Raw genomic sequence first — 20,968 nt, forward strand, 5'->3', positions numbered from 1 at the left:
GAGAGAGAGGATGGGAACCCACAGAGGAGCAAGAGCAAGAGGGGCTGTTTGGGCAGTCAGTGGCAGTGGAAGAGAGATCCCCCTCAATCAAGGAGGGTGCTGGAAGAGGGACCCTGAGTCATCAGAGTCTAAGAGACTCCTGTGGGTAGTAGATGGCTTGTAAGTGGAGACACAAAGAGCTGAGATGGGAGGAGTGGTGAGAAAACGAGGATCTTGGTATAGTTATCCATTCTTTCATTGCACAAATAATAAGTGCCAATTTGGGGTGAGGGTCTATGCTAGGTGGTGCTGTGGAGATGCACACCAGGAGCTAGATGCAGAGCACTCCTATGAGGCAGTGGCCATAAGATTTCCCTGTGAGTTCCCTGGCCAGAGCAATTAGGACAGACTTGGAGAAAGGGGTCAGTGTATTCTGTTTACCTAAGACTTGGATTCTTTAAGATAATTTGGTAGTGAATGAAATTAGAGCAAGAGGAAGGTGGTTAAAACGGGCAGTACAATTTTAAGCTTTCATAATTTTTTTTCTTGGCAGAAAGTAGCAATGGCATGACCAACAAAGCACATGAGGACATGGTGAATTTGATTTTCATAAATTGAAAGAGAAGGGACAGGTGAAAAAGGGACCAGTGAAAAGCATCCTCAGCACCTGGCTCACAGCCAGCCATCCCAGAACCCATCTCTGTGAGCCTCAGGTAATTTGTAAAATGGGGTACTCCCTACCTCACAGTACATAGGGTATCCCCTACTTCATAGGACCATTTGAGTCATGGTGTCTTGCACAGTGCATGTGGTGAGTGCTCAATAAATGATCTTTATTATTGTTGAAACCTAGGCTGGCAAAAGATAGGTGAATGCTCACAGAAACGGGGAATGTATTTCACTTTCTCCTTTCCCACTTTTCCTATTCTTCCTATGATTCCCTGCCATTTATCTAACTTGATGGTTGTGGGAATAGAAGAGCCAAGGAGGGAGCTTAAAAAAGGTGGAAGTTTAGCAATGTATCTAAAAAGGTAATAAGAAGAAGTAAAGGTAGATACTTGGGCAAATTTAGTTTTTCTGTAGTGAGTCTTGAAAAAAATGAGAAACTAGCAAGAAGAAAATTAAGAAAGAAAGGAAAAAGAAAGTCAGTGGGGGTCTAAAGAAAGATATTTGGAAACAAGTTCTGCAGGTGAGTACTACAGAGGCAAAGGTCAAAGAAGGCATGACTATGGTGTGGTCAGCAGGATAAGCTAAGGTAAGATTAAACTCCACCTTGGTGAAATAAATCAAAAGATTAAAGATGTTAACCTGTAATCCTCTGAAGGAATGGTTGAAACTAAAATGGAGGAGGGAGTCTGGGAAGGTGGCAGTAAGAAGATCACTTCATCCCATGGATATACCCCCAAATAGCAGCCACATCAGTGCAATGAACACAGAAAATGACCCAAAGAAAGATTAAAATAATATCGTACATCTTTTCTGACTACAATGGTATGAAACCAGAAAACAAACACAAGAAAAAATCTGTCTACCCTTATGTTTACTGCAGCACTATGTATAATAGCCAAGAGTGGAAGCAACTCAAGTGTCCATCCATAGATGAAGGGAAAAAGATGTCATACACACACACATACCCTGAAATATTATTCAGCCACACACACACACAAAAAATGAAATCGTGTCCTTTGTAACAACATGGATGGACCTGGAGGTATAATGCTAAGTGAAACAAGTCAGTCAGAGAAAGAAAAATGCCATATGATTTCACTCATATATAGAATTTAAGAAACAAAACAAAGGAACAAAAGGAAAAAAAAGACACATGACGGCTATATAACATGCTGCTAAAAAAGGATACAAACCAAAAAACAGACTCTCAACTACAGAGAACAAACTGTTGGTTGCCAAAGGGGAGGTGGGTAGGGATGGGTGAAATAGGTAAAGGGGATTAAGAGTACCCTTATGATGGTGAGCAGTAAGTAATCCATAGAATTGTTGAATCACTATATTGTACACAGGAAATTAATATAATCCTGTATGTTAATTATAGTTGGGTAAAAAAAGTAAAATAAAATAATAGCAAAAAGAAAAAACAAAAGCTAAAACTGATATAGGGCCTTGGACAAAAATATTTAATGGCTGGAGAGAAAACGTCAATGATTACATATTAAGTATGTATATCTTCTGTATTCCCCCATCCCGCTAGGAAAAAAATAACAAAATAAAAAAGATGAAGTGTCATTTACTATAATAATGATCACTTTGGTGCTTACTCTTTGCCAACCTGTTTGAAGTGCTTAACAAGTATCAGCTATTTAATCTCTACCAAAACTCTGTGAGGAAAATATACTTACTATCACCATTTTACCAATAAGGGGACTGAGGCACAGAGTTTAGCTTGCTCAAGGTCATACACCTTGTAGGTTAAACTGACTCTCACAATTATCTTGGGCCTGGTTACAAACTGGAGAGCATCACCCTCTTGTGGAATGAGTTTAGAGCTACTTACAATAATGATAAGACCACAAATCATTGCTATGAAGTAGATGATAATTTTAGTCTGGCAAGAGATGATCCTTCAAAAAAAATCACACATGGTTACCAACCAGGTTTGAGGGCCACACAATGTGAAAAAGCTGCAAATGGATGTGAAGTAAAATATATCAAATGACCACTGTTGGTAATATCAGGGTAGAAATCCCCTGATAAATATTCATGCAGTGGACCGTGACGCTAGGTAGACCTGAGACCTGGGGAGCCTACTGGCAGCATGGCAGAGAGGTCATTTTACATATTTTTATGCTGTTTGTCTTTTCCCAGGAACTGCACTGAAAAGAGTACTACTGGATCCTTGGTAAAAATGTGATACAAGAATCTAAGATATAATCATTGTAAAATACATTTATGTTGTAAAAAAAATATTAGGGGGAAAATAGACCTTGCTTGTTTATCATTAACGAAGCACGGTGTTTTCCAAGGCAAAGAAGATAAACGTTTTCCTCAAATTTCACCAACAACTGATGTTAAAGAACAGGGCATGTTGTAGAGAGGCAGAGGATGCTGATTCCAGATTCTAACAGTTGTGACTCCTATAGTACTGTCACCTGTTTGGTTTTCTTTGACTGGGCAGGAACTGGAGCGGTCTCCTGCTGCATCATTTCTGTGTCTCCTCCTCCTTCACCATCTGATGCTTCTAGGAAATATAAAGTTTAAAAATTAGAAAAGCATCTCTCTTTCCTTTTTCCATTGCTAGTGCAATCTTGGTACCACCTTTTTAGAAGGTTCGGTAATTCTACTTCTAAGTAGTTGAATTCATGGAAACGATCCAAAATATAGAGATTTAAGCACCAAGATGTCAGTCTTATTCATAAAACTGCAAAACTCAAGATTATCTATATGTCTAACTTTTGAGAATGTTTAATTATGGTGCACTTACATTGATGTTACTCATATTGAAATTTCTTTTTAGAGGGGTAAAGCAATTTGCCCCAGGTCACACCGCTGGGAACCCAGATCTGTTTTGAGTCCAAAGTCTTCTCCACAAATAATACTGCCTGCCCTGAAAAATGGTAGCTCTTGACACCTGGGTGATAGCCTGAGGGGGAATGTTAAGAGACCGTGGCAAAGAGATTATAAATCATGAAAAATATTTATTTTGAATTTGTAAAATCATTTAACAATGGAAAAAATATATTCATACTCTTAGAATCAGGAAAAATAAAAGTTTCAACAGTTTTTCTGTTTATAAAGCTCTACTGAAGAAACACAGCATTCATAGTCTCTTACTTCCCATAATGCCATACTGCCTTCTGGATTTTAGTGGTTGTTTTCACTTCCTCTTTTTTAAAGATCTTATTTATTTCTTTATTTGAAAAAGAGAGGGATAGAGAGAGAGAGAGAGAAGAGAGGGAGAGTGAGAGACAGAAGCAGACTCCCTGCTGAGCAGGGAGCCCGATGTAGGACTCCATCCCAGGACCCTGGGATCATTGACCTGAGTCCAAGGCAGATGCTTAACCAAGTGAGCCACGAAGGTGCCTCTAGTGGTTGCTCTCTTTATTTATTTTTGCTTTAAATCTCTATTGCGAGGTGTTTTTTTTTTTTCTTTTAATTTAAATTTTTGTCAGTGAACATACTATGCAATATCAGTTTCTGGAACAGAATTCAATGATTCATCACTTATATACAACACCCAGCACTCATCACAAGTGCCCTCCTTAATACGCATCCCTCATCTAGCCCATCTCTCACTCAACTTGTCCCCATCAACCCTGTTTGTTCTCTATAGTTAAGAATCTCCTATGGTTTATTTCCCTTCCCCCTTTTTTCTTTTCCCCCTTCCTATATGTTTATCTGTTTTTTTTCTTAAATTACATATGTGATTGAGATCATATGGTATTTGTCTTTCTCTGACATTTTGCTTATTAGCATAATACATAGCTCCATCCATTTTGTTGTAAATGGCAAGATTTCATTTTTTGATGGCTGAGTAGTATTCTAGTGTGTGTTATATCACCTCTTCTTTATCCATTCATCAGCTAATGGACACTTAGGCTCCCTCCATAGTTTGGCTATTGTTGATAATCCTGCTATAAACATCGGGATGCATGTACCCCTTGAATCTTTATTTTTGTGTCCTTTGGGTAAATACCTAGTAGTGCAATTGCTGGATCACAGGGTAGCTCTATTTTTAACTTTCTGAGGAACCTCCATACTGTTCTCCAGAGTGGATGCACCAGTTTGCGTTCCTACCAGCAGTGTAAGAGGGCTCCCCTTTATCCTCATCCTCATCAACACCTATTGTTTCATATGTTGTTAATTTTAGCCATTGTGATAAGTCTAAGGTGGTATCTCATAGTGGTTTTGATTTGTGTTTCCCCGATGATGAGTGATGTTGAGCATCTTTTCATGTGTCTCTTGGCCATCTGGACGTCTTCTTTGGAAAGGTGTCTATTCATGTCTTCTGCCCATTTCTTAACTGGATTATTTTTCGGGTGTTGGGTTTGATAAATTGTTTATAGATTTTGGATGCAAACCCTTTATGTGATATGTCATTTGCATTTATCTCTCCCATTCTGTAGGCTGCCTTTGCTGTTTCCTTCACTGTGCAGAAGCTGAAGCTTTTTAGTTTGATGGAGTCCCAATAGCTCATTTTTGCTTTTCTTTCTCTTGCCCCCGGCAATGTGTCTAGAAAGAAGCTGCTACTGTCATGGTCAAAGAGGCTTCTGCCTGTGTTCTCCTCTAGAATTTTGATGATTTCCTGTCTCACATTTAGGTCTTTCATCTATTTTGAATTTATTTTTGTGTATGGTGTATGAAAGAGGTTCAGTTTCATTCTTCTTGTATGTTGCTGTCCAGTTTTCCCAACAAGTCGTTACTCTCTTTAAACACATTTTTGAATCTTTAAAAGGTCTTTACTCGTTCTCTTTGAATTTCTCTATATATAACAATGTCAGTCCAAAATGTGAATTTGTAAGCAATCTTGGTCAGAATTCATATTTAGGTCCAAATGAACCAATCTGGTAATCCTGTGCTTTGATTTATTTATTATTTTAAAAAATGGTTAAAGATTTTATTTATCTGAGAGAGAGAAAGAGTGCACATGTGCAGAGAGGAGGGGCAGAGGGAGAGGGAGAGGCAGACCTCTACTGAGCAGAGAGCCCGAAGTGGGGCTTCATCCCAGGACCCTGGAATCAAGATCTGAGCTGAAGGCAGAGGCTTAACCAACTGAGCCACCCAGGCACCCCACTGCGGTTTTAAATGTTTGCATACTGTGGTATTTAATTTTATGTGTCATCTTGGTTGGGTCACAGGGTACCCAGATATTTGGTGAAACATTATTCTGGGTGTTTTTGGATGAGATTAACATTTGTTTTGTTTTGTTTGTTTGATTTACTTACTTATTTTATTTTGGTATATATATATATTTTTATTGGAGTTCAATTTGCCAAAATATAGTATAACATCCAGTGCTTATCCCGTCAAATGCCCAACCTCAGATTAACATTTGAATGGTAGACTGAATAAAGCAGACTGCCTTCCCTCATGTGGGTGGGCCTCATTAGATAAGACCTGAATAGAACAAAAAAGCAAAAAGGCTGACCCTCTGCTGAGTAAGAGAATTTTTTCTGCCTTGGACTTGAACTGCAACATCAGCTCTTCCTGCATTGACAGCCTGCCAGCCTTCAGACTAGAACTACACCATCAGCTGTCCTGGTCCTCAGGCCTTGTGATTAGGATTGAGGAACCTGGGTTCCAGTTTGCCAATTCACACTGCAGATGCTGGGACTTGCCAGCCTCAAAGAGTGTATAGGCCAATTCCTTATTTTATATGTGGATAGATACAGATATATAGATATAAATATGTATCTCCTATTAGTTCTGTTTATCTAGAGAACCCTGATTAAGACATGTACTTTTATCTGTATAGCATAAAAAAAAAAAAAAGATTTAGCAGGTAGATTAACAGGTAGATTAACATAATCATTTTAAATGATTATATTGGCATTAAAAGTATTTATGGAACGTCTGCTTTTGGAAAGATACTACTAGTAGTACTAGTAATAGTTGTAGTATTTTTCCCTATTCCTCCTGCTGTGTACAGCTAAAAATCCTGGACCTTATAAATAAAACAAACATAGGCAGTCTCTAAAGATAGAGAGAAGTAGGCACTTTGGGACTTTGAGGTATAAGGGACAACATATCAGTTAGCTCCATGGGTTTTCTTTTTGCTTTATTATCTCAGGCTTGGGGTTAAAGAAGTCAGTAACTTGGAAATGCCAATGGGGGCAGACCAAAAAAGCCCCAATGAACGGCTGTTCTATTTAACGAAATGACCAGGGAAGAGGCAACCTAGCAAGATTAAAATTGTTTAGATAATAACTATTTGGGGACACCTGGGTAGCTCAGCGATTGAGTGTCTGCCTTTGGCTCAGGGCATGATCCTGGATTTCCGGGATCTAGTCCCGCATCAGGCTCCTTGCATGGAGCCTGCTTCTCCTCGCTCTGCCTATGTCTCTGCCTCTCTCTCTTTCTCTCCGGTGTCTCTCATGAATAAATAAATAAAATCTTAAAAAAAAGATAATAACTATTTGACTCCAAGCACTAAAAAACTGGCCCTGCCCCCAGTAGCAGAGGCTGAGTGGGGAGCCCAGACTTCCACCCTTGTCAGGCTGTGATGAGGCACCTCAACTCTTCCTCCACCTCCCACCAGAGTGGTATCAGAGATGATCAAGCAGGGATTTAACTCACAAAGGGAATTTCATCCCTTAAAGGTAATAACAAACCTCTATTCCCCCCCCTCCCATCATTACCACTACCATTGCAGTATCAATAGAGACCACATGGTAAGCCTTGAATTCCATCTCCTCTGGGCAATAATGAAGTATACTGCTCTCTCCCCGCTAAGATAGTGTTACAGGAGGGCTAGTAGAGAGTCATCACTTTCCATTTTGCCCAGTGGTAAAAAGGCTGCACTTACCCTAGTGTTTTGTTTTTTTTTAAGGTTTTATTTATTTATTCATGAGAGACACAGACAGAGAGGCAGAGACATAGGCAGAGGGAAAAGCAGGCTCTCTACGGGGAGCCCAATGCGGGACTCCATCCCAGGACCCCAGGATCATGATCTGAACCAAAGCTTCAGTTCAACCACTGAGCCACTCTGGTGACCCTACCCTAGTGGTTTTAGAAATCACTTAAGATGCCATACAATGGGATACAATAAAAAACACTGAGATAAATCAAAATAGAATTCTAAAAATGTTCAAGTAACCCACAGGAAGGCAGGGAAGAGAAAATAGAAACAACACACATAAAAAAAAAAAACCAGAATAAAATGGTAGATTTAAACCCTTATATATTAATAATTACATTAAATGTAAATGGCCTAAAATGCAAATTTAAAGTAGAGATTGACAGAGATTAGAAAACATGACCTAACTATATGCTATTTATAAGAAGCTTGCCTCAAATATAACAACATACTAAGTTGAATGCAAAATGATGGAAAAAGTATAACATATAAATATTTTTTAAAAGATTTTATTTATTTGAGAGGGAGAGAGAGAGCGAGGGTGAGAGAGAGAGAGAGAGCACAAGCAGGGGAGAGGAGCTGAAGGAGAGGGAGAAGTGGCTCCCCACTGAGCAGGGAGCCCCATGTGGGGCTCCATCCCAGGACTCTGGGATCATGACCTGAGCTGAAAGCAGACACTTAACTGACTGAGCTCCCAGGCACCCCAACATACAAATATTGATCAAAAGAAAGCAGAGTAGCTATATTAATATCAGATGAGTTCAGAGTCAAGAAAATTACCAGAGAAAGAGAAGGACATTATATAATGATACAAGGTTGGATCTGCCAAGAAGACATAGCAATCCTTAATGTGTATGCAACAAACAACAGAGCTGCAAAATATAGGAAGCAAAAACTGATAGAAATGAAAGAAGAAACAGACAAAAGTACTGTTTAGTTCAAACTTCAACCATCCTCTATCAAGAACTGAGAATGAGTAGCCAGAAAATCAGCAAACATAGAAGAACTAAGTGATAACCATTAACCAACAGGATCTGATCAACATTTGCACTCAATATTCCATTCAACAGAATATTCATTCTAAATGTTATGGAACATATCCTATGATAGTCATATTCTAAGACGTAAAATAACAACAAATTTAAGAGAAACTGATAAACACTATGTATTAAAAAAACTTACAGCAAATATTATACTTAATATAAATGAAAGACTGAATGCTTTCTCTCTGATAGGGAACAAAGCATGGATGTCTGCTCTCACCAGAATTATTCAATATAGTGCTAGAACTTTTAATCAGTGTAATAAGGCAAGAAAGGAAATGAAAGGCATGTACATCAGAATGGAAGACATTAAACTGCTCCCATCTGCAGATGACATGATTTTTTACATTGAAAATCCCAAGGAATCTAAAAAACTTTCTCCAAAACCCCCAAACCCTGCTAGAACTGAGTTTAGCAAAGTTGCAGAATAGAAGATAAATATTATCTTTTTTGATATTTTATTAAATATTTTATTTCTATATGCTAGCAATGAACATATGAACCCCCAAAATAAAAATACAATACCATTTACAATTGCTTAAAAAAACCTATAATACTTCAGTGTAGGGTCCTTTTTTTTTTAATTTTTCTTTTTAAATTTATTTATGATAGTCACAGAGAGAGAGAGAGAGAGAGAGAGAGGCAGAGACATAGGCAGAGGGAGAAGCAGACTCCATGCACCGGGAGCCCGATGTGGGATTCGATCCCGGGTCTCCAGGATCGCGCCCTGGGCCAAAGGCAGGCGCCAAACCACTGCACCACCCAGGGATCCCACTTCAGTGTAAATTTAAGAAAACATGCATAGGACTTGCATGCTGAAGACTATAAAACACTGATGCAAGAAATCAAAGAAGAGCTAAATAAAGAAGGAGACATATCATGTTCATAGACTGGAAGACTAACCATGGTAAAGATGCCAGTTTTCCCCAAACTGACATACAAGTTTAACATAATTTCTGTCAAAATCCCATATCTAATAAAGGACAGACCAGTATCTAGACAATATAAAGAATTCTCAAAACTGAACATCAAAGCTAGACAATTGGATTAGGAAATGGCAAAAGACATGAACAGGCATTCATTGAAAAGTAAATAAGTACACGAAAATATGTTCTGTATCATTAACCATTAGCAAAATGGTAATTAAAGCTACAAGATACGAGTACAAATCTATCAATGGCTAACATTAAAAATAGTGCCAACACCAAATGCTGGTGAGGATGCAGAGAAACTGGATTTTCATTCACTGCAACTGGGAACAGAAGATATATTCCACAAATGGAAATAAGCTTGGCAGTTCCTTAAAACATTAAACATGCGACTTCTATACAACACAGCAACTGCACTCCTGGGCATTTATCCCAGGGAAACAAATACTTAAGTTTATACAACAAACTGTCCAGAAATGTTTACAAGCAGCTTTATTATTTATAATAGCCAAAAGCTAGAGAAAACCCAGATGTCATTTAATAGGTGAATGGTTAGACAAACTGTGATATATCCATACTATAGAATACTAATCAGCAGTAAAAAGGTTGGGGGAGCCTGGATGGCTCACTTGGTTAAGTGCCTTTGGCTCAGGTCATGATCTTAAGAGTCCTGGGATCGAGCCCTGCATCAGGGGAGTCTGCTTCTCTCTCTGCCCCTCCCACTGCTCATGATTTTTCTCTCTCTCAAATAAATAAAATCTTCAAAAAAAGGGGAATAAACTATTAATACACACAGCAACCTTGATAAATTCCAGAGAATTATGCTTGCTGAAAAAAAGCCAATCCCAAAAGGTTACATACTGTGTGATTCTATCTATACATCATTATTGAAATGACAAAATGAGAGAAATGGAGAACAGCACAGTGGCCTCAAGGAAAGGGTTGGGTTCAGGAGTGGGTGTGGCTACAAAAGAGCGACAAGCAGGATTCTTATGAGGATGGAAATGTTCCGTATCTTAACTGTATCAATCGCAACATCCTTGTGTTACCATTTACATATACATATAGTTTTGCAAGTTGTTACCACTGGGGAAATCTGGGTAAAGGATATATGTGATTTCACTGTATACTGTTTCCTACAATTGCATGTGAATCTAAAATGATTTCACCACGAAAAAGTTAAAAGTAATACTTAAAGGAAATCCATCCTTTTCTTCAGGAAGCCCAAAATTATTATGCTGGAAAAGCCAACAGGCATGTGGTTGGCTGTGGACCAGACCAGAGTACCATCTTGCTGCTGGGGTACCCCTTTCATTGGTGTCTTGACTAGAAGAGCCAGGAAGACAAATGGGTTCAGAGAAATGCAGAATTTAGAAATTCAACCCAGGGAGGCCATGATGGAGTCTTCAAAAATAAAAGCTCTCTGGATAAGGTTGCCAGATTAAATACAAAAATACAAAAATTACCAAATAATTTTTCAGTCTAAGTGTGACCCATATGTTGCATGAGAGATATCTATATAGTATTATAATTATTCATTGTTTATCTGAAATTTGAATTTAATGAGGTGGCATGTATTTTTATTTGCTAATAAATCTGGCAACCCCACCTGAGCAATTTCTTTCTCCATTAAAGCCACCTTTAGTTCTATGAAATTTCTTATAGTTGTTTCTATCCATGGAGTCTCCTTTCTCTTAACATCCTCCAACTCATCTTCATCTGGGATCTTGGCTGACTACATAGCCCTTCTCCTTCTTGTTGTCACAGCATTTCTATACTTACCTTGTAAATCAGCATATAATTTTATTCTTCCATATAGTGTGTGCAGGTATGGATAAATGTTAGGCTTTCTCTCTGGGGAACAATAACACTGTGGGGGTACTCATGAGTGTCCCAAGTACTTAGCCCAGTGTTGATTAAAGTAAAAAGTACTTCCCCATACCTACTGTTTCATTTACATTTTCATTATAAACATAATATTATTTCTATGTGTAAAACATTAAACCACTTATACAAATCTTCTTTCATTAACTTTAAAAGTCACTTTAAGATAAAATAGGTAAAATACAAATAAATAAATGTTGAGATCAAATCCTGAAATATTTAAAACTCCAATAATGCCTTAAAAGAAAATCCTGAACTCTTTATTCCTCCATTGCCCAGACTCTGATAACTGAAGAGCACAGTCTGTATTTAAGCAATCTAGCTGAAAATAACACATTTTTAAAGGTATGTGACTCTTATGCAACAAAAACCCATCAGAAATATTTAAAATACCTTGTTAACAAAATGCTCCAAATCTGAGTTACTTTCTGAGCCAAAAATTATTTCATCTGAAACCTTTTAACGTATAAAATGAGATCATCTCATATCACTGTAGGCTGAATAAATTAGTTGTTTCTTTTGCCTGTTATGTTTTTTGGTTCCAAAAGAGAAAAACTGCTTTTCTGGAAAAAAAAAAAAAAAAAAAAAAAAAAGGATGCTAGTTCTGTGATTTCCATTAAGAGAGTATTAAAAGAGAAGTATAAGGCCCAACCTACCCAGCCTGGCTCCAGCTCCCAGGTTCCTCTAGAACTGCTGGCATTTGAGGAGGTTAAGCCAGGCCTACGCTAATTAGTCCCAGTGGCTGACAGGGCCTGTGAAGTGGAGACAACAAGACGGGGTAGCCTCATCTCCTACTCCCTGAGAGTATTCATTAAAAAAAAAAAAAAAAGATACCACCAGATGGAACTGGTTGAATTCTTCCAATAAAGGGGTCAAGTATATTGTCCCTTTTCAACTCAAAGCAAAAAGAGCAAGCAAAATTAAAAAGCTGCACATATTTCCTCTTTGCTTCAGTCCCTGCCTTCATCTTCTTTATGAGAAGTATTGGAAGTCCAATTTCCCAGCAATTTCCTTAAGCTTCAAAGCACTTGTTTGCATGAACCCCTTCTAGGCCCTGGGAAGGCCCCTGGCAATGGATCATGTGATTATTTTTTTCTTAGAAAATTTGCAAAAGAAAGATATATTGTGGTTAAAATAAATAGACCACTGTCTATTTCTACTCAGAATTCACCTCTTTCACATACTCTGTAGTGAATGGTGTTGAAGTGGAAGTGAACGTTTTGGGAATCCAGTTACAGGAAGTTGATTAAACATACATTTAATTTTGAGTCTAATGGAGTGGTTCATAATCATGCAGTCTACAGTTAAATTACTGCTAGCTGTCCTAGTGTAGGACTGCTACCAGGAATACTCTCCTACCACCCTGTGCCAACTCACCAGACATTCTGACCAACTGTGAAGGGCCAGAGGTTGTAGATCATGGCACAAATGTATGTGTAGTACCCTTCCCTAGAACTATATGGGCACTGGAGGAGAAACCAGGTTTGGGATGCATGAAACCAGTGGAAAATCCTTCCAATTATCAAAAACATAAAACTATAAGCAGAGAATTAGCTTCCCATTTTTCCTGTAGGAAGACAGTGGATGGTGCATTTTATATAGTTTTCAAGGAACTATATATATTTTTTTCTTATTGGATGGGGATAAGTAAAATAAAAACTTTTAGAATTCCTGTGTTTGCATCAGTACTGCTGTGATTTCTTATTTAAAACAACTACTTTCATACCTAATTTTATATCAGTAATTTTGTATTCTTTTCCTAAGAGAGGGCCCCTTAAATTGTATAAGCTCAGGCCTCATAAAAACCTTGATCTGCACTGGCTAGTAACCTGATGAACTCTATTTGTTCTCACAGTTTCTCAACAAAACCAATTACAAAAACAAAAACAAACACACCAAAAAACCAAAAAAAAAAAAAAAAAAAAAGAAAAAAACCAAAACAAAACAAAACAAAAAAACACAAAAAAAACCTAACTATACACAACAGCAATGGATAAGTTTCAAAGGTATGATGATTCTAAGTAAAGGACACACCAGATTAAAGAAACTATATTATATGATTCCATTTATTTAACATTCTGGAAAGGGCAAAATTATAGGCACAAACAGATGAATAATTACTTGGGATGAAAGATGGGAGACTTCTCAGGAGTGATGGAAATGTTCTATTACCTTAACTGTTATGGCAGTTATACAACCATATTTATCAGTCAAAATTCACAGAACTGTACACAAAAAGGGTTAATTCTGGCTGAATGTAAATTAATCCTCAATCAACCTGACTTTTAAAAAATGATAGAAGCTAATTTTCATTAAACAATTTGCAACATTTATGCAATGTCATACAACTAATAACTGGCAGACCTGAAATTTAAATCCCAGATTCCACAATTTTAACACCCACACTAGTTTGCACGAAAAGATGTTTATAGTTTAATAATGTTTCCTTTTTTTTTTTTTAAGATTTATTTATTTATTTGAGAAAGAGAATGAGCATGAGCCGGGCAGAGGGAGAAAGAGAGAGAGACTCTCAAGCTTAGGGCAGCACCAGAGGCTGGGCTCCATCTCAGGACCCTGAGATCATGACCTGAGCTGGAATCAAGAGTTGCATGCTTAACTGCCTGAGCCACCAGGTGCTCCAATGATGTTTCCTTTCATTACTGGATTGCTAAGAGCTTGTTTGAAGTAATGAATAGGTGTTGAAATTAATGCAATGCTTTTTGTTTTTGCATTTATTGAGATGATCATATGGGATTTCTTCTATAATCTGATAATGTGGTGAACTGTAAAAATATGCTAACGTTAAACTGTTCTTATTATTAGGATAAATCCCAGTTGGTCATGATATATTTCTCTTTTAATAACAGTGTTTTTTTGGGGGGAGGATTTAAAATTTTATGTAGATTTAAAAAATCAAATACCTTACTATTTATGCAGACATTTAAAATCAAATACCTTGATATTAGGTAAATGTGTCAATAAAACAAGCAGAATATAGTATTCTTTCTGTGGGTATGTTTTAACAAATCCTCCAGTTTCTAATGGTCATATGATTATCCATGTTTTTCTATTTATTTTTAATTCAGTTTTGGTAAGTGATATTTTCCCAGGTAACTGGCGATTTTATCTATTTCAAATTTATTGGAATTGGTCATTGTATGCAGCTATGCCCACTTTTCTTATCTCCTAATTTTTTACTTGCACCTTATTTTTTCTTGTTCAACCACAGAGAGGTCTTAAAAAAAACGACCAAGTTCTGTACTTATAGATATTTCCTACTGCATCTTTGATTTTTACTGCACTAAGTTTTTTACTTTCTTTGGGTTTAGTCTACTGATTTTCTCACTTTTGTAGTTGGATATTTAGCCCACTAAGTTTTCTTTTTTCTGATATAAGCATTAAGGCTAAACATTTTCTCTAAATCTAACTTTAAGTTGAATACCATATGTTTTAAAGTTATAGCATTTTCATAATCATTTAATTCTAAGTATTTCTAATGTTTCCATAATGATTTTTCTTTGACTAATGAGTTATTTGGAAGTGTATTTTTATATTTCTAAACAGTTTTTTTTTTTAGTTATTATTCTTTGGTTTTGTGGTTAGAAAAATGGCTTGCATACCAATTCTCTGATATTTGTTAAGACTTGCTTTATTTTTAGCACAGCGAACTTTTTAGGTAAAGGGACATATAGTAAATAGGTATAGGGTTTGAAGAGCAATAAGGTCTCTGTCAGTAAGTACTCAAACTCCGCTGTTGTATAAAAGCAGCCTTAGACAATATATAAATGAATACGCATGGCTGGGTTCTGATAAACTATTTACAGAAACACATTCTGGCTGAATTTGGTCCATCCATAGACCACAGTTTGCCAGGCCCTGACCTGGTACATAAACAATTAAAAAATGTTTCAAAGCATTTCTGAATCGAATATATAGTTTCTAATTATTAGGTGCAGAATTCTACATAGGATCATGGATAAACTCGTTAATTATATTTTTCAAATATGTTACATGTATATACATTTTTGTTTTGCCAATTATTGACATGTGCATTAACATCTCCCCCTCTTATTCTGAATTAGTCCATGTTTTCTAGCAATTCTACCAATTTTTATTTACACATCTCATAGGTATGTTAGGGCTATGCAAATTTAGAATCATTACAACTTCCTGTTGGTTGAATTATTCCTTTTATCATTATGTTGTGACTCAGTTTTTAAAAATCCATCCTGTTTAATTTAGTTTAATCTCACTTATTTGAGGGGGGTGTTCTATATTTCTAGAGGGGTCAGCTGTTCTCTGGGAAATCTAACTATACATGATGAAAAATAATACTGGAGAAACAGCTGTACTTCAACAGTCTAAAGTATTTTGCTAAAATTACTCATCCCTAAGAGCCAGAATGTTTTATTTGGCCAAGAGAAGCAGGGCTGGGAACTATTCTTCAAGAAACCTTGTTCCCAGCTCATTAAGGGACTCCCACCAGCATCACTGAGAAAGAATACAATTCCCACATCCAAAGAACGTGACCCTGTGAAAAGTGAACTCAGTGAAGCCCTAAAGGCCACAGTGGCAAAACAGAAGACAGGGAAGGTGAGAGGAGAGGAAGGCAAGGACACACAGCGAAAGCACATCCAATGAAAGAAGGCGCTCTCAAGTGTGACTCCACTTATATTAACACTGATGTTCCATCCTTGATTGCTTTGTATACTTTTCAGAATCATTACTATAGCTATCCCACGACTAAAACATAAGGACTTGTAATCAAGTAGGTTGTGCCAAAAAGGAATTATACCATCTGTAAATATATCTCTCATTTATTATAACTGTTCAGAATGCTAGAAGCTCTTGCATTATCCTTGTCATCTCTGCTTTTCTATTAAAACTTTACTCCCATCCTCCAAAATTCAACTCAATTCATCCCCCAAAAGTAGAAACAAGACTATTTTAGGGCTATAATCTAGCAAGTAGTTGCAACTTTAACTGAGAAAGGAAAATGTGGAGAAATGAAAAAGGGGAGAAAAGGAGAACGGGATCCAGCATGCAAACGAAGAATTCAGTGATGGGTGGCAGGAGCAACAGCAAACTCAAGACCAAGTTTGTTGTGCACAATTGAGGGCACCTGATTGCTGTGGGAGCGGCTGCTGAGAGAAGCTTGGGCACGCTCGACCTTCAGTCTCCTGGCGTTTTCTGGCCACATGGTCCCAGGTCCAGCTGCAGGGACACTGGCCCATGCAAGGTCTTCCACAGGCTTGTGGTGGTTCATCAGGCTCCTTGTTTAACCTGGCACATACCTCTCCAGTTTTGTTTTGTTCTGTTTTTCCTAGCTACCATCTTTTCCTTTTTTGGCTTCTCACTCTCATATACTGCAAGAAACTGGGCATGATCTTTCTTTTCCTTCTTCAGGCTCTTTTCCTCCTCTCCAAAAGATCTTACAAAACAAATGCTTCTAAGTGTAAGTCCCTGTAAATCTAAATTTGGAATAGACTCTTGTTGCTTCTATCAGAAGTTTTCTTGTCATTCTGAACTAGAATGGGAAGCGTGCGAGGGAGATTCCTCTGCCCTTTAATTTTGCCATGTCTAGTGGCAAATGCTACAGCCTATTCTATATTCCAATAATGCCCTTATTTTCATAGCTGAAGATGTCCCTAGCAACGGATCAAAACTTTGCTTACAAAATACGGTGCCAATTCCCACAAAAAACTTTAAAGTTAGAAAATTTGGAATGAAGATGCTTGCAAAACTCTGAACTGGAGTAGGTTGATGGGTCCTGAAACTCTGGGAGAAAAAGTAAAGAAAAAGTACTTTACTTGGAAAGCAAAGTATTGAGACCATTAAGATCATCTCAAAAATGCATAACTGAAGAAAACATGTTTCATTTTCTTTTTTGCGGAGAGCTTAAATGCTACAAAATTTCTGGTGCCAGTTCCGTGTCATCAAAATTAAATCTTCAAGGTTATTTTTCAAAATTTTTAGTGGTCCAGATTAATAATACTTTTCTTTTTCCTTCCCTCTTTCCCTCCCTTTTCTCTTCCCCTACCCCTACCCCATTCCCTTCCTTTCCTTCCCCTCCCTCCCTCCCCTCCCTTTCCCTCCCTTCCTTCCTTCTAAAAAATGTACACAGGGTTCCAATAACCACCAGCCCACATCAGGGGCAAAGCACTCAGAGCCATAGGAACTTGACCTTGTGTGTGTGAACTCTCACACTTAAGCCTGAGCCATACAGAGAAAGGACCTTTAAGGTAAAAAATCATGGTGCCACAGGACCTGTCCTATCTTTAAGTTACAAAAACACAGTAAAGGTCATGCAGATATCAAAGGACAACTTTGTAGGCGGAACCAATACCTGGCTGTTGTCTGTTCAATAAGGCATTTTTAAAAATCTTATTTTCTTTTTAGATTAAAAAAAAAATATATATATATAAGTCAGGTTGGGCAAGATGGCCTCAACTTCAGTCTTGAATGTTAGAGTTACACCTTTCTTCCTTTCGAATTTAAATATTGGACATTTACATATTTGGGGGGCGATTTTCAAACTATGAGTAACTTCAATTTAATCTTTTCTGGTTAACTTCTGCAGTCAGAGTTAGGTAAGTAGAGCCAAGGGTGCTGGCTGTGGCATTTTGGGTCTTAGTAGAATTATTATGTTTATTGGATGAGCATACTTTATACATTTAGAAGCACTGCTTTATAATTTCTCTGTTCTTGGAATAGAAGCTAAAAATAATGGTAAAAACACTTACATAGTCCTTATTATAAATGCTCTACCTACTTTAACTCATTTAATTTGCATATCAACTTTAGGAAATGGGCATTATTACCACCTCTCTCTAACAGAGGTGGAAACTGAGGCACTTGCCCAAGGTTAATGAGAGAGCCAGGATTTGGATCTACGTACGCAGTGCTAATTCAGAGTCCCTTAACCCCTATGCAATACTGCTCCTCTAACTTGGAAAGCAAACTTTATGGCTCTCTGGTGGTAGTGGTCTCTAAGCAGGATATTGAAATCCATGGGGCTTTGTGGATAGAGCCCAGTTTAACATAATAATGTGTTTTAAAATTTGACCACACTCATCTAATTGGAGCCAGAGCTGATGCATGTGGTGAGCAGCTCCCCTTCTCCAAAATACAATCCAACACCAAAAATACCCACTTAGTCCAGATTATCTAACTCTTCCTCATTATCCCTGCTTCTATCCTACATAGCTGGGCAGAGAATATATCTGGTTTGCTAGACTACTTCTGGTTTATGCTTTTCATTCCCACACCCCGTCTGGTTCAGTATCTGTCTTATTGCAGGGGTTCTTCAATGTATTAGTATGCATTACTATTCTCCAAGTGTGGGAATGGAAATGAAGTCATCCTTAGGCTTATTTCACCTCTGAACTCTGCTCTTTGCAGCACAACTGTTAACAGCTCCCAGAACGGTGCTCTGTGTACACATTTTGGGAAGTGCCAGTGGAGAGGAGTGATGAAAGAGGTCCTAGAAGGCTTACATTCTAGTTCCAACTTTTGTGATCTTGGGAAAATCACTTACTCTATGCCAGTTTTCTCATTTGTGGACTTATGAAGTCATACTGCTGTGATTTATGATTCTCTTCTGGTTCAGGCCAATTTCTATTAAGAATGCTATATATACCCTGGACATGTCAAAATTTCCAGAGTGAGGTAGAATGTTAAAGTATAGAGGGATTGGGTAACATTAAAAAAAAATATAGGTGAACATGGCCTATTATATGGGTATGCAAGTTACATCACGTCCCCTGAACAGACATTTCATAAGGAAAAAGCCTATGAGGCTGCAGCTAGACTTGTTACCCACTCACCCTTGTTATAGAGTGTGATCCCAAGGAAGAGAAATGTTACAATGTAAAAGCACATTGTTTCTATTAAGACTGCCTTATAGCCTTCAGAGGCTTTACTACCTATTAGATTACTTAATGTATACCCTTAATGTGAAGCTTGTGAATCATTAAAAGTGGATGTAATGTTCACATGCCCTGAGTCAGAATGCTTAATAACTTTCTTACCTAGCTTTTCAGTGGAAACAGCCAGAAATTACCTGCCTTTTTGTGTAGTTTAGAACAAGGTACTTTATTTGCATCATCCTTATAGTTTCCTACTGGAAACTGGGCTTTACGATATTAACCTATCAACTAATTACCAACTGCATGGGAAATATATAGAAGGATTCTTTAAGAATCATAACTCTGATGTTTTACATAACAGTCTGGGATAAAACTAAGATGTAAAACAGTCTAATGGGGTGAATAAATAAAAGAGGCTAAAGAGTTTTGTCAATTCTATACTAACAATTTGGTGAGGTCATCATTAAAAATTTTTTAAACCTTTCCCCCTGATATAAAAGTAATACAGACTAATTGTGGAGATTTCAGAAAAATTTGGTACCACTATAAAAAGATGGCCCTGCTAGAACAAGAGAACCACTATTACAATTTTGAAACGTTCACTTCCACTTTTCGTTCTGTCTCTGTGTATGTATATGTATGTAGGTGTACACTTATGTACACATCTTTACATATTTTTTTTAATTTTTATTTATTTATGATAGTCACACAGAGAGAGAGAGAGAGGCAGAGACACAGGCAGAGGGAGAAGCAGGCTCCATGCACCGGGAGCCCGACGTGGGATTCGATCCCGGGTCTCCAGGATCGCGCCCTGGGCCAAAGGCAGGCGCTAAACCGCTGTGCCACCCAGGGATCCCCTGAAATTATGTATCTTACATAAGTATCTTTTCATATATCATGAGTACTTTCTCACAGTAGTCTTGAAGGACATTTTTGTTGCCTTTGTTTGCAATACTCTATTTGTTATTCTATCATTACTTACATTATTTACAATATTTTGCCTTTGTAATATATTTTTAGATTTTACGTATTTCAGATTAGATTTTATGCATTTCTAATTAGAGTAGATTTCTCAGAGGAAGTTGCATTGTAATGAGGTATGTATGTTTTTTAAGAGTCTTAACTGTTTTCCAGAAAGTTTCAGGTCAATTTTTAAGTCATCAACATATATTTAAAAAAAAAAACTTGTTTCATCACACTTTAGTAAGTACTGAATTTTTAAATACTGCCAATAGGTAAAAATGACTGCATTTTAATTGGCATTCATTTGGTTATGACTGAGGGAATATTTTACTTCTTATAAACCATGTAATGGGGCAGCCCTGGTGGCCCGGCGGTTTGGCGCCGCCTTCAGTCCAGGGCGTGATCCTGGGGAACCAGGATCGAGTCCCACGTCAGGCTTCCTGCGTGGAGCCTGCTTCTCCCTCTGCCTGTGTCTCTGCCTCTCTCTCTCTCTCTCTCTCTCTCTGTCTATCATGAATAAATAAATAAAATCTTAAAAAAAACCATGCAATGTTTCTTATATGAATAGAATATTCTTAATATTCATTCGTCAAGAAGAGTTTTGATGTTTTCCTTATTAATTTGTACTAGTTTTTTAAATTTTGAGGTTAATTTGTAAAGTTGTTAAATCTTCTTTTATTACTGAAGCATAGCTGACACACAATATACTGGCCTTAGGTGTGCAGCATAGTGATTTGACATTTATATACATTATGAAATGATCACCACAATTAG

At 37.4% G+C, this 20,968-nt stretch overlaps 1 protein-coding gene and 1 long non-coding RNA gene across 13 annotated transcripts in view; one reads left to right on the forward strand and one right to left on the reverse strand.

Annotated features, from left to right (window-relative positions):
• The window catches only part of CMSS1 (cms1 ribosomal small subunit homolog), a 375,896-nt gene that overhangs the window by 30,164 nt on the left and 324,764 nt on the right, over window positions 1–20,968 (reverse strand). For 8 of the 12 annotated variants that reach the window (XM_077884190.1, XM_077884183.1, XM_077884187.1 and 5 more), the window contains one exon: window positions 3,084–3,172. In XM_077884190.1, coding sequence (XP_077740316.1) covers window positions 3,084–3,172 — 89 coding nt within the window. Of the gene's footprint in view, window positions 1–3,083; window positions 3,173–16,485; window positions 16,613–20,968 lie in introns of those variants that run through there. The other 4 variants (XM_077884179.1, XM_077884185.1, XM_077884189.1 and 1 more) reach the window with 2 other exon arrangements.
• LOC144305391 (uncharacterized) overlaps window positions 1–20,968 on the forward strand; it is a 40,671-nt gene that overhangs the window by 9,829 nt on the left and 9,874 nt on the right. Inside the window, exon 2 of the long non-coding RNA XR_013372428.1 lies at window positions 533–692. This is a non-coding gene — a long non-coding RNA (uncharacterized LOC144305391). The remainder of the gene's footprint in view (window positions 1–532; window positions 693–20,968) is intronic.

This window comes from Canis aureus, chromosome 35 (genome assembly GCF_053574225.1).
Source record: "Canis aureus isolate CA01 chromosome 35, VMU_Caureus_v.1.0, whole genome shotgun sequence".
NCBI lineage: Eukaryota > Metazoa > Chordata > Mammalia > Carnivora > Canidae > Canis > Canis aureus.